Below are 14,285 nucleotides of genomic sequence, written 5' to 3'. Positions count from 1 at the left end.
ACTTGTTGAGTTTGAAATGGGTAATGATATCCAAGTAAATATGTTGAATTGAATATATGAATCTAGAACCAGGGGAGAAATCAGAGATAGATTTGGGAGTCATTAGCACATAGATGACATTCAAGGCTATGGCAGAGCACCATGAAATCTCATGGAGCTACTGGAAGGGAAGGAAAAGGGTCCAGTCCCAGGGTTACTCCAGTATTTAAAGGCCCAGTATGGAAGGAGACATGAGCAAGAAGGGACTGAGGTAGGAGGAACTCCTGGAGCCTTTCATGCCCTGAAAGCCAAGAGCAGAAAGTGCTTCGAGGAGATAACAACTGTGTCAGAAAGTTGCTTAGTCAAGGAAGGTGGCCATTTAATTTTGCAAGATGGAGGGCTCTGAGATAGTTTATCAAAGATAGAACCTGATTGGGTTGGAACTGAAGAGGGAAGGGGAGGTGACATGGAGAAGGTGAGTACAGAGAATTCCAGCCGTCATGTTTTGAAGAGAGGCAGAGAAATAAAGGAATGAGACATAAAATCAAGGGAGAGTGTTTGGGGATATTTTATTTTTATTTCTTAGCTAGGACACACTAGATCATGTTTTTATGATGAAGGAAACGGTCCGGTACAGCATGAAAGGCCTTTGCTTAGATAAGGGACATTCCTTTCAAATAAGGAAGTCAGAATCTCAGTAGAGAGACAGGTAGGCAACAACGTGGGAGAATAAAGTTCTAGAGCAGTTTTGCTCAGTGGGACTGTTTCTAGTGTTAGGTCTCAGCCAAGCGGGGAAGGGGTGGGAGGCAGTGGCCGGAGGTCTGGTGCAGGCGCCCCGGTCTCCACCCGCGGGAACTAACAGACCGGCCTTGCGCACGCGCGTTGCCCGTTTCCGCCGAGAGGGGGCGCGCGCGGGCTCAGAGGTAGCTGGTGTTGGGAGGCCGTTCGGCCGCCACAGCCCCTCGGGGGCCGGGACCGGCCGGAGTCGGGAGGCCCCCCAGGGAGACCGCCTAAAAGGGGGGCCGGCGAGATGGAGGCCATAACCAGTAAGTGACCACCGACATCTCTGTGCCGCAGCCCGGACACCCAGACGCTTGGCCTCGCCCCCAACAGCCCCAGCCCCGCTGCCCGCCGCCCCGCTCTTCCAACCGCTGTGGCCTTGCTGCTCCGGCCAGGGCCCGCCCCAGCCGGACCCGCCCCGCCCAGCTTCTGGATAAGCCCCTCCCTCAGGCCGGCAAGCCCCGCCCCTCGGACCTTTGCGGGTCCTGCCCCTAGTGAAGAGGTTTTTCAGGCGCGGGGAGACCGTCCTCGGTTCCTCCTGGACTGGAGCATGTCATGTTTGCGGGGCTAGACTCCAGAAGAGAATCTAAGGGAGATTTGGGCCCAAGCATCAAGGGCACAGTAGGGAAGTGGAGGTTGGTCAGCCTCCGCAGAAGTCCACCCCAGGCCGGAGGGCCTTTATCCTAATGGCCAGTTGACATGTATGTCTCCCCCACTAGATTCTAAGCTTCTGGGTAAGCTCCTCCCTCGGGCCTACAAGACCCGCCCCTGTGCTGTTCAACCGTGGTTAGAGCAAGGAATTTGTTCTTTCAAACTGGAAGGAGGTCAGAGAATCTCAGTGGAGAGAAGCTTGGGTGTGGCACAGAGGTGATGACCAATTAATACTTGAATAGACCAAGAAGAGGAGGCCGCTGGGGTCATTCTAGGGAAGGAACGACTGGCAAAAGATGTGCACGTGTGAGCTTGGGAGAGTGGGAATAGGGCAGGAGACCGTTCCTCCTGCCCCTGAGACACCCTGCCCATTCAGCATTTATATCTGCAGTATGTCTCCCATTTTTTCTTCTCGTAGTACTCAGCAAACGTTTGTTCAGTAGATGACCCTCTGCCTCATTTATGCACGAATATAGCAAATACTTATCAAGCTGCATTACGCCAGGTACTATGACAAATCCTGGAGCTCTAATGATGAGCAAAACAGACGTGTTCCCTGCCTTCATGAAGCTTATAGTCAAGGAAGTAGGAGAGCAAGGTTTTACACACACACTCACACACACACACACACATACACGTTGCAAAACTACAAGGTGCTTTGAGAACATCTAATAGAGGACTTGCTCAGTTTTTTTGAGGAGGTCGGGGAGAGAGGCTAGGGAAAGTTGAAATCTGGTGAGTAGAATGAGCAGAGGACAGGGCAAGGGATAAGGGCAGTGTAACTTGCAGTGTTTGTGGGAAGGTCCTGACCCTCCCAACCCAGTCCTCATTAATTCCATAATCCAGGGCCCAAATTTTGAATTTTTTATTGGTATCAATGCCTTTTACTCTCTCTCCACGTTTAGGTTCTCCTAATCCCAGATTATCCATGTCCAACAACCCTGAGATGTGCCACAGATACTGAGAGCTCTGACACATTTCTTTTTTTTTTTTTTTTTTTAATATATTTTTTATTGATTAAGATATTACATATGTGTCCTTGTCCCCACGTTACCCTCTACCCCCCCCCCCCCCCCGCTCATGCCCTCACCCCCCCCGTTGTCCATGTCCATTGATTAGGCCTATATGCTTGCATATAAGTCCTTTGGTTGATCTTTCCCCCTTACCCCCACCCTCCCCTACCTTCCCTCCAAGTCCCGACAGTCCAATCAATGCCTCTCCATCTCTGGATCAGTCCTTGTTCATCAGCTTATGTTGTTCATTATATTCCACAAATGAGTGAGATCATGTGGTATTTATCCGCTCTCCAGTTCCATCCATGCTGTGGCAAATGGTAAGAGTTCCTTTTTCTTCTTCCTCTTCTTAAAGAATACCTTTCAGCATTTCATATAATGCTGGTTTGGTGGTGATGAACTCCTTTAGCTTTTTCTTATCCGTGAAGCTCTTTATCTGACCTTCAATTCTGAATGATAGCTTTGCTGGATAAAGTAATCTTGGTTGCAGGTTCTTGCTATTCATCACTTTGAATATTTCTTGCCACTCTCTTCTGGCCTGCATGGTTTCTGTTGAGAAATCAGCTGACAGTCGTATGGGTATTCCCTTGTAGGTAACTGACTGTCTTTCTCTTGCTGCTTTTAAGATTCTCTCTTTATCTTTTGCTCTTGGCATTTTAATTATGATGTGTCTTGGTGTGGTCCTCTTTGGATTCCTTTTGTTTGGGGTTCTCTGCGCTTCCTGGACTTGTAAGTCCATTTCTTTCACCAGGTAGGGGAAGTTTTCTGTCATTATTTCTTCAAAAAGGTTTTCAATATCTTGCCCTCTCTCTCCTTCTGGTACCCCTATAATTCTGATGTTGGTACGCTTGAAGTTGTCCCAGAGGTTCCTTACACTATCTTCATATTTTTGGAATCTCTTTTCTTTTTTCTTTTTCGGTTGGGTATTTTTTGTTTCTTTGTATTTCAAATCTTTGACTTGATTCTTGGGATCCTCTTTTCTGCTGCTGGATCTCTGTAAATTATTCTTTATTTCAGTCAGTGTATGCTTAATTTCTAGTTGGTCCTTTTTCATGTCCTCCATGGTCTCACTATACTTATTGAGGGATTCATTAAATTTATCGGCGGTTTCCATAAAATTCTTGAAAAACCTTATAAACGTGGCCTTGAACTCTATATCCAATCGTTTGCTTTCCTCCATTTCTGCCATTTGTGACCTGTTTCTTTGTCTCCGCATTTTGGCAGCTTCCCTGTGTTGATAGAGTGGCCCTGTGCGCCAGGTGTCCTGTAGGGCCCAGTAGCTCAGCCTCCCCAGTTACCTGGGGTGGACACTCTTGGTGCACTCTTGGTGCCTTGGTTGTTGTAGAATCACTGGGAGGAATTGACCTCCAGGCCAATTGGCTGTGAGAATCAGCTGTGTCTAAAGTGGGAGAACTTCTGTGCTGAAGACACCCTTCTGGGGCAAGACTTGCTTCAGTGGGGCTTTGGTGCTCACTGAGTCTGCTCCCTGAGTGTGTCCCTTATGGATCTGAGGAGTTGCAGTCTGGATGGTCCCCCTCTGACCACTGGGTACAGTGGCTCCTGGATCTAAGGAGGTGCTAATTCAGCCTCTGCCTGAGGCCACACAGCAGGAGCCACGAAGAGGCTCAGCTGTGAAGCAATGCAAGCCGCTGCGGGGCCTTGGGCCTTCTCTTGGAAGTTCCGGGTCTGCCTGGTTTGGCTGCAGTTAGGTACATTCACATGCAAAAGCCTCTGCCGCAGCCTGGGTGGGGCGGGGTCTCAGGGAGTCAAAGGGCGGAGAAAGCAGCTATGGCCGATTCTCCGCCCGGAGTCGCGCGTCTCAGTGTCCCGGTAACGGCTGCAAGCACCTCTGAGGGAAAGCCGCCCTCAAGTTCGCCCGCTGCCGGACAGACCAGCCTCTCCCCGTATGAGTCCTGGGTCCCCAGAGACTTCCCGGAACCGGAGTTCAGAGCAGTCGGGAGCTTGTGATTCAAAAAGACAGCCGCGTCCTCAGGCGCCACCCTCTTTCCTCGTGCGCGCGAGCCGCCGTACCTCTGCACTTCACCTCCGCAGCGCCTCTGGCTCTCAGCGTGCTTTTCTTTCCTTCTAGTTGTAGAATTTACACTCAGCCAGCCTTCCTGTTGTTCTGGATGATGTTTGCTCAGTCCTTTGCGGTAATTTTCAATTGTTGTGTGAGGCGACAATTTCCCGGTGTTTACCTATGCCGCCATCTTAGTTGCCTCTCCTGACACATTTCTTTTGTAAATTAAAAGCTATTATAAAATAGAGGCCTGTTGTGAAAATTCAAACAGCACCAATGTAGAAAGTAAAAGTCCCCATCATATGCTATCTCATACTTCAGAAGGAGCTGCTCTTTATGGCTGGCACACAGATCTTTCCAGACCTCTTTCTATGTCTTTGTATATTTGTGTTATATATTGTACATACAATTGTTTTTAAAAAAATATATTTTATTGATTTTTTACAGAGAGGAAGAGAGAGGGATAGAGAGTTAGAAACATCGATGAAGGAGAAACATCGATTAGCTGCCTCCTGCACACCCCTACTGGGGATGTGCCTGCAACCAAGGTACATGCCCTTGACCAGAATCGAACCTGGGACCCTTCAGTCCGCAGGCCGACACTCTATCCACTGAGCCAAACCGATTAGGGCCATACAATTGTTTTTTTTTGCAAAAATAAGGTAGTACAATATATTTTATAGCTGATTTTCCTTTCTAGTTAGTATGTATGGAAACCTTTTCATGCCTTTTCTATAAATCTGCCATTTTCTTTATAATGGCTGCTGATATTCTATTTAACCATCACTAATTTAAACAATCTCTTATCAATCAACATGTAGGTTATTTTCCCATGTTTGGTTACCATGTGATGAACCTACATTTGAATTTCAGCTATGAACTCTAAATAGATATTATTTTAGGGCCAGTACTTACCACAGGCAGTTCATGGGGATTCTGAAGTTCTAATTTCTAAGCTCCCAGACTGAATACATGAGAATAGCCTGTGTAGATTTTTTTAGCCAGGGAATTTTTAATATATATATATATATATATATATATATATATATATATATATTTCAGAGATGAAGGGAAAAGAGGGAGGGAGATAGAAACATCAGCACAGTGGAAATAAATGCCTGTGTGCATTTACTGAGCCCATTTCCCCACTGGGGAATTGAGCCCGCAACCCAGGCGTGTGCCCTGACTGGTAATGGAACTGTGACCTCCTGGTTCATAGGTCAGTGCTCAACCACTGTGCCATACTGGCCGGACTAGCCAGGGAATTTTTGAAACGACTCAGGACATAAGAAATTTTTTTTTTAATGAAATCTTTATTGTTCAGATTATTACATTTGTTCCTCTTTTTTCCCCCCCATAACTCCCCTCCTCCCAGTTCCCGCCCCACCCTCCGCCCTCACTCCCCACCCACTGTCCTCATCCATAGGTGCACGATTTTTGTCCAGTCTCTTCCTACATCTCCCACACCCCTTTCCCCCCCAAGAATAGTCAGTCCATTCCCTTTCTATGTCCCTGATTCTATTATAATCACCAGTTCATTCTGTTCATCAGATTATTTATTCACTTGATTCTTAGATTCACTTGTTGATAGATGCATATTTGTTGTTCATAATTTGTATCTTTACCTTTTTCTTCCTCTTCCTCTTCTTAAAGGATACCTTTCAGCATTTCATATAATCCTGGTTTGGTGGTGATGAACTCCTTTAGCTTTTCCTTATCTGTGAAGCTCTTTATCTGACCTTCAATTCTGAATGATAGCTTTGTTGGATAAAGTAATCTTGGTTGTAGGTTCTTGGTATTCATCACTTTGAATATTTCTTGCCACTCCCTTCTGGCCTGCATAGTTTCTGTTGAGAAATCAGCTGACAGTCGTATGGGTATTCCCTTGTAGGTAACTGAGTTTCTTTCTCTTGCTGTTTTTAAGATTCTCTCTTTATCTTTTGCTCTTGGCATTTTAATTATGATGTGTCTTGGTGTGGTCCTCTTTGGATTCCTTTTGTTTGGGGTTCTCCGCGCTTCTTGGACCTGTAAGTCCATTTCTTGCACCAGATGGGGGAAGTTTTCTGTCATTATTTCTTCAAATAGGTTTTCAATATCTTGCTCTCTCTCATCTTCTGGCACCCCTATAATTCTGATGTTGGTATGCTTGAAGCTGTCCCAGAGGCTCCTTACACTATCCTCGCATTTTTGGATTCTTTTTTCATTCCACCCCTCCAGTTGGGTGTTTTTTGCTTCCTCGCATTTCAAATCATTGACTTGATTCTTGCGCTCCTCTGGTCTGCTGTTGGGAGTCTGTATAATATTCATTATTTCAGTCCGTGTATGCTTAATTTCTAGTTGGTTCCCCAACATAACATCGAGGGTCTCATTAGTTTTCTTGTAGATCTCATTAAGTTTATCGGCGGCTTCTAAACAGTTCTTGAGAAACCTTAAAAGTGTGGTTCTGAACTCTATATCTTCCATTGACAATTTTGTCCTGTTTCTTTGTCTCCGCATTTTGTTATGCTTCCTTGGTGCACCCCCTAGTGGTCTTTGTGTGCAGTCTTGTAGTTAAGCCTTGATTGTTGTAGCTAATACCAGGGAGGGTTTGACCTCCAGGCCAAGTGGCTATGAGAATCAGCTGTGTCTACAGTGAGAGAACTTCTGTCCTCTAGGGAGGTGCTAATCTAGCCTTTGCCTGAGGCTATCTGGCAAATGCCTGTGTGCAGGGCTTGGGCGGGGCGGGTCGCACAGGATCAACAGGGTGGGCCGGAGAGAGCAGTTATGGCGGCTCTCAGTCCTGTCCCCAGGGGCTCTGCCTCTCTGAGTCCCAGCGACCGCTGCAAACCTCGGAGAGAAAGCTGCACTCGCTCTGACCGAAGCCAGACAGTCCCACTTCTCCCGCCTGAGTCTGGGTCCCTAAAGACTCACCCGGATCTGGAGCTCAGAGTCTGTGACTCCCTCCCGATTGAAAACGCCAACCGCGCCCTCCGCCGCCAGCCCGCTCTGTGCACTCTGCACCTCAGAATTTGACTTCAGTACTGCGCCTCCTCTGAGTGTCCGTATGCGTTTCTCTTTCCTCCTAGTTGTAGGACTTCCACTCAGCCAGCGTTCCTGTGGTTCTGGGTGATGTCCGTTCTGTCTTTTAGTTTCACTTTTGAAGTAGTTGTTCAAGGCAGCAAACTCCGGCGTTAACCTATGCCGCCATCTTGGTTCTCTCAGAAAAATATTGTAAGTTATGTCTGGCCTTTAATTCTTAGGCGATTCCTTAGAAACACTAATAATACTTTCTTTTTGTTTTCATCCTTACCCGAGGAGTGAGGATTCTTTTTCCCCGTTGATTTTTAGAGAGACTGGAAGGGAGAGGGGAGGAGGAGGAGGAGAGAGAGAAACATTGATATGAGAGAGACACATCAATTAGTTTCCTCCCACACTCGCCCCCGATGACCGGGTGCAGGGATCATACCTACCCTTGACTGGGAATCGAACCCTCGGCGCTCTGGTGCACAGGCCAATGCTCTAACCACTGAGAACACTGGCCAGGGCACTGATAATACCTTTTGTTTTCAATAGCCTAAGTTGTTGCTTTTGGTGGCAAGCCTTTTCTACTACCTTACTACATAGATTCACTCTCTGCTCCCTTCTTAGGTATTCTCTCTATTTCATACCAGATGAAACTATACTTCTCTGATGGGGTAGAGTCTAGGTTGTCAGGGGTTTCTAGATAAGAAAGTGCCTCCCTTTACCTTTGTGCCTCTAGAGCAGCCGTGGGCAAACTACGGCCCGCGGGCCGAATCCGGCCCGTTTGAAATGAATAAAACTAAAAAAAAAAAAAAAGACCGTACCCTTTTATGTAATGATGTTTACTTTGAATTTATATTAGTTCACACAAACACGCCATCCATGCTTTTGTTCCAGCCCTCCGGTCCAGTTTAAGAACCCATTGTGGCCCTCGAGTCAAAAAGTTTGCCCACCCCTGCTCTAGAGTCTAGATTAGAACGTGGTAGATTAATTCACTTCTCCTCTTGACCGTCCTAACCTTTGGGTTTTTTTGCAGGTGAGTTGCGGAATCTACGGGAGGAGATTTCCCTGTTAGAGCGTGAGAAAGAATGTGAACTTAAGGAAATAGAACGGGAGTTGCATTTGGCCCATGCGGAGATCAAGAATCTGCGACAAGCCGCAGATGATTCTGCGACTGAACATGAGAGTGACATAGCATCCCTGCAGGAGGACCTCTGCCGGATGCAAAGTGAACTTGATGAATTGGAGCGTGTTCGGAACGAGTATGAGCTGGAGATCACCTCCCTCCGTGCAGAAATGGAAATGAAGACCTCTGACTCATCTAATAGTTATACTCCCTCAGATTACTCGGAGTTGCAAGGTATGAGAGTGCAAGCCCTTCTCCTGGTCTGTCAGTAAAGTCAAGCGGAGGGAGATAGTGTGCAAGAAGATGTTGGAAGGTGGTCTTAGATAATGAATTGGGAAACTCTAGAAAAAACCTCCAGGTTGAATTCAAGACTATAAAGGGAGAAAAACTTACCCAGAGTCCCACAGCTAGTCCATCATGGTGTGAGAAATAGCACCATGGAGATGTGCCCGGGGAACTCTTTCTCAGAGAGCCATCTGGTGTTTGTCGATTTGACTCGGCTGAAGCCCTTCCTGGGGAGGACAGTTCTAGGTGGGAGTACGGGGTCGCCACCCTGGGAAACACTTCCTGCTGCTCCGGCATCATGGCTCTTTGCCCGGACTGCTTTCTGGGGGCCGGGGGCGGGGGATGGGGCGGGGGGAGGGGGTCCTCCAGTCCTGCTCCCAGACCCTGAGATGCTAATTGTTAGGCTCCTTTAGCCCTCCCCAGAGTAGAAGCTTTGGGGGCAAAAAGTCAGAGCACAAGCTGGAGACGAAGGGAGGTTATTTCTAATAAAACACGATGTACTCAGAAGCTCAGAGCTCAAAAGCTTTCAGACAGTGAGTCTCCCAGCTAGTTGCTAGGAGGCATGACATCAGAAAGTTTGCCTTTATTCTGAGGCTAGATTGATGATCTGGGTATAAGGGAGGCCTTATATTAGGCCAGGTCAAGCAGAGGCAAATCAGCAAGGAATCAAAGAAGTGCAAGGTTTCCCAGCTGTAACAAGCCTCTCAGAAGAGCCTTTGGATTGGTGATGCTGGGAGAGGCAGACAGCCCAGTGGGAAGGCCCGGGCTGGACTGACACAGACTTCAGTTCAGCATCTCAGCTCCACTGAGTAACAGAGTGAACTTAGTCTCATAATGATCTCTCTGAACCTCTGTTTCCATTTATATAAAAAGTGGTTAATAAAAAGAGGAGCTATTCAGTCGTCAGCTAGATGAGATCCTGAAACAGGAAAAGGACTTGAGGGAAAATGGAGATAAATATGAATAAAGTATAGAGTTTAGTTCATATACCAACCTTGATTTCTTAGTCATGACAAATGGACCCATTGTCCAATATTAACAGTAGGGAAACTAGATGAGAACTCTTCCAGGGAATTCTGCATTCTTTGCAACTTTTCTATAAGTCTAAAACTATTCTAAAATTTAAGGTTTATTTAGAAAAGAAAATTTACAGGGCTATTCTGGGGATTAAATGAAATGCCCAACATGTTGAAAGCACTTACATACTAACTAAAACCAAGGCTGAAACCATCAAGTCTATTGTTTAACACCCGGTTGGTTTTCATTAAAGATTAGTTTCCTTCCTTCCTTCTGTGGTAATTTGCAGTATTTCAAGGACTTTCCTACATAGATCAGGACTTCTGATTGGAATAAACATTAGACGTAAATTTCGGGTGTTGAAGCTGACGGTAGTTAAGACACTTTTTAAATATCAGTAGAATTAATATTCTAAGAGAAATGATTTTTTTTTAATTCTCACCTGAGGGTTTTTTCCATTGATTTTTAGCGAGAGTGGAAGAGAAAGGGAAAGACAGAAATGTCAACATGAGAGAAACATCAATTGGTTGCCTCCTGCATGGGCTCTGGCCAGGGCCCAGGCTGGGGAGGAGCCTGCAACCAAGGTACGGGCCCTTGACCAGAATCGAGCCTGGGACCCTTCGATTCGCAGGCTGACGCTCTATCCACTGAGCCATATTGGCTAGGGCAAGAAGTAATTCTTAATCATGAAGAAACAAAACAGATATGGGTATGTATCATAGCAGCATTGAGGGTGATATGTGATATGTGGGTCTGGTTGGGATGTGTCCTTCTGATAGCAGATAAAAGATCATTAGAAAGAATTCTTGACCACATGCAGGCCAGAGTATTTGGTGTGGTGATAAAGGAAGTTAAAGGACCTTCAGGATGCCTGGATTGTCTCCGAAAGGCCAAGACTGGCAGTGTGACACCTGGCAGTTCACATCTCCCAGTGTTTTGTACTGAAAGTGAGGTAATCAAACAGTTCAATGGAAACTTAATTTTAAAAATTTTTTATTGATTTCAGAGAGGAAGGGAGAGGGAAAGAGAGATAGAAACATCAATAATAAGAGAGAATTATTGATCAGCTGCCTCCTGCATGTCCCCTACTGGGGATTGAGCCTGCAACCCAGGCATATGTCCTGATCGGGAATCGAACCGTGACCTCCTGGTTCATAGGTTAATGCTCAACCACTGAGCCATGTAAACTGGTCTCAATGGAAACTTTAAATACAAAAAAAAAAAAAAATGCCAAACAATTAAACCGTCACAGCCTAGCCATTTTGGCTTAGTGGGTAGAGTGTCAGCCTGAGGATGGAAGGGTCCCTAGTTCGATTCCGGTCAAGGGCACGTATCTTGGTTGCAGGCTCCTCCTCGGCCTGGGCCCTGGTCAGGGCTTGTGCAGGAGGCAACCAATCGATGTGTTGCTCTCACATAGATATTTCTCTCTGTCTTTCCCTCTCTCTTGCACTCTCTCTAAAAATCAGTGGAAAAATATCCTTGGGTGAGGATTTTTAAAAAATTAAAAAAACAAACCGTCACTCTTAAAATCTCAAGACCGTCTTGGTTGGGGTTTTGAAGGGGCACACAGGACAAATCTGGGAAGATGAGAAGAAGGGCAGCTCTTGAAAGAGCACAGAGAGCCTTTGCAGGGTGGACTTCTCTGGGCCCTGTCTTCGAAGCCTCTGCATGTGATATCTCTTCTGTCTCTAGAAAAAGGAGCTGATCAGCCTTCTGCTACCAGGTTTCCAGGCAGGAAAACAGGGGGCTGGTCATCAGTGCTTCCTCCCTAGGACCTCACCTCTCTCTCATCTTGTCCTCTGCAGAGGAATTGCAGCAACTGCGGGAACGCTACCGCTTCCTGAATGAGGAGTACCGGGTCCTGCAGGAGAGCAACAGCAGCCTCTCAGGGCAGCTGGCAGATCTGGAGAGTGAGAGGTACAGCCGGGAGGCGAGTGGGACCCTGTAGGACTGGGCTTCTCCCCGAGTAGAACTGCTGCTGAAGGCAGATGCCAGGCTCTCGCACGTCCCTCTCCTCCGGGAGATCTGGTCTTTCCCGTGGTGTCCAAAGGATATGGACACCGCCTAGAAGAGGCATGGGGACCCAACTCAGTGTCTAGGACTAGAGTTGATTGACTTCAGAAGTTTAGTTTTCTTCTATTCGGGGCATTAGGGGCTGGTTTGCTGTGCCCTACAGAAGCTCAGAAGTGATCCCTTTGTTGTCCACATGGACTTGATTCAGTCTGATGTCCTCTATCTTGGAGCTGACTTGACATCAGAGCCAGCCTCAAGCTCAACTGGACTGGCACGCTTAGGGTCTCCCAGAGACAAACAGCTTTGAAGATTGAGGTGCTGGGGGTGTTGTGCCCTTCTAAGTGTGTTTTTTTGAGAGAGAAATCACAATAAGAGGCTCCTTACCATTTTTTGCCTAAAACAAAGACATCAGGACCAAGCACAGTTGGCAGGTGATTCTAGGCAGAGTTCTCTCCCAAACATGGCTCTGGGGTTCTGGATTGCAGGACACGAAGAGCAACAGAAAAGTGGCTGGAGTCCCAAACGCTAAGGAGTTTGATGTCAACAGAGTGTCAGACTGTAGAAATGGATTTCCTAGAACCTCATCCGGAAACCCATTTGTTGCGACAGCAGTTGCTGGGAGCTGAGGAACAGATATGTGACATGCAGAGCAAGGTAGGGGGATGCAGGCCCTTTTCGTTGTCCCTCTTGTACCTTCTCCTGGCCGGTGTGAGAAACATCTCCTTAGACCAGGGGTGGGCAAACTTTTTGACTCGAGGGCCACAATGGGTTCTTAAACTGGACCGGAGGGCCGGAACAAAAGCATGGATGGAGTGTTTGTGTGAACTAATATAAATTCAAAGTAAACATCATTACATAAAAGGGTACGGTTTTTTTTTTTTTTTTAGTTTTATTCATTTCAAACGGGCCGGATCCGGCCTGCGGGCCGTAGTTTGCCCACGGCTGCCTTAGACACAGGACAGAGTTGACAAAGGCAGCGTGCACTATGGCAGGAGATAGTACTCTGGGGTCTCGCTTGCCTGATGTAGTAAGCCGCCTTCCTGTTTCGCTTCCCACAGTGTAAGGAATTGAGCTGTGAGTTGCAAGAACTACATCTTCATCGCCAGACCAGTGAGGAGGAGCAGAGGCGGCTGCAGAGGGAGCTCAAGTGCGCACAGAACGAGGTGCTTCGGTGTCAGACTTCCCAACACGCCGCCCAGGTAAACACTGCCAGGAAGGGAGTTTGGGGAGGGCAGAAGGGCCTCCATGGAGTCGCCGCTTCCTTCCAGGAGGATGAACGCAGAGCAGGGCTGTGCTCTGCTGACTCTTGCCCCGCCACCAGGGGTAGAGTCTATCCCAGACCAATTGGAGCGGCCACCTAGCCTTGCATCCCAGAAATGGTAGTCGTCACTGAGTGTCTGCCTCAGAGAAGAAACCAGACCAGAGGCCCGCGGGAGCTCCTCAAGATGTCTGCACCCGGAAAAGCGCCAGGCTGGTCTGGAGAGGGGCCTGCTGTTTCTTGAGAGTAACGGTTCCACCCGCATCCTTCCCACCACAGAACGAGGAGCTGAAGAACAGGCTCTGTGCCCTGCAGCACAAGTACGATGTTAGCCAGGATGAGCAGACTGAGCTCTTGAAGGAGCAACTCCAACTTCAGGCTGAGCTCCGGCAGCTCAAAGTCACGAAACCCACATTTACAGAAAGCCAAAGTGAGAAGGTAACAGCAACCAGAGGTGAGGGGCAGCTTAGGTGCTAGGAGGTTTTGGGAAGGTGGATACGAGTGGAGAGTTAAAATAACTCCGGCCGCCACCTGTGAGCACCGCAGGTGAACTCAGCCGCCCCAGCACTGTGTTAGATGAGAGGACAGCCAGTGAGTGGAGGGTAGGGAGGAGTCTGAGAGTGACGCGGGCAGAAGAGTGAGTGGGTTGAGGGTCCCGGGGGTACTGTCCAAAGGCCCCTCCACCGTAGGAGTTACGGTGCCGGCTGCATAGGCTGCAGCTCCAGTACGAGAACCTCTCGTGTGAGAAGGATCACCTGCTGGACGTGCAGCAGCAGCTGCGGGAGGACCTGCGGTACCAGGAGGCCGAGGTGCAGCGCCTCAGAGACATCGAGGGCTATTTCCAAGAGAGCAATGAGAAGGTAAAAGCAGCTCCAGGTGAGGGAGAAGGTGGCCAGGCCGAGCTGCCGTGCGAGGACGGTGCAGAGGAGGAGCGGGGTGGCAGGACGTCTGTGGAGGAGCCTGGGTGAGGGCGGCCAAGCGTTGCCCAGTAGGAAGGTGCTCTCAGCTTCCTTTGATTTTGAATCAGGAAACCAGCCTGTAAAAATGAACCCCTTTACTTTCACCACGCCCCCGATGGAAGCCCAGAGGTCTCTGCGTAGAGCCTGTTAGGGCCTTGTCCATCTCAGGAGCCTCAGTGGGATG

The 14,285-nt window shown here is 47.9% G+C and overlaps 1 protein-coding gene across 7 annotated transcripts in view; it reads left to right on the top strand.

The window, feature by feature from the left end:
• Nucleotides 1-14,285, top strand: part of CCDC136 (coiled-coil domain containing 136) — a 32,702-nt gene that overhangs the window by 5,240 nt on the left and 13,177 nt on the right. For 6 of the 7 annotated variants that reach the window (XR_004970967.1, XR_004970968.1, XM_036328764.1 and 3 more), the window contains exons 5-10: nt 8,480-8,803; nt 11,677-11,788; nt 12,370-12,538; nt 12,943-13,083; nt 13,422-13,580; nt 13,832-14,002. Coding sequence is in view for 5 of the 7 variants with exons in the window: in XM_036328764.1 (XP_036184657.1) it covers nt 8,480-8,803; nt 11,677-11,788; nt 12,370-12,538; nt 12,943-13,083; nt 13,422-13,580; nt 13,832-14,002 (1,076 nt within the window). In the remaining 2 variants the exon portion in view is untranslated. The remainder of the gene's footprint in view (nt 1-8,479; nt 8,804-11,676; nt 11,789-12,369; nt 12,539-12,942; nt 13,084-13,421; nt 13,581-13,831; nt 14,003-14,285) is intronic. The other variant, XM_036328765.1, reaches the window with a different exon arrangement.

Source organism: Myotis myotis, unplaced genomic scaffold (assembly GCF_014108235.1).
Source record: "Myotis myotis isolate mMyoMyo1 unplaced genomic scaffold, mMyoMyo1.p scaffold_m19_p_11, whole genome shotgun sequence".
Lineage (NCBI taxonomy): Eukaryota > Metazoa > Chordata > Mammalia > Chiroptera > Vespertilionidae > Myotis > Myotis myotis.
This window is presented reverse-complemented; position numbering and strand designations above follow the sequence as displayed.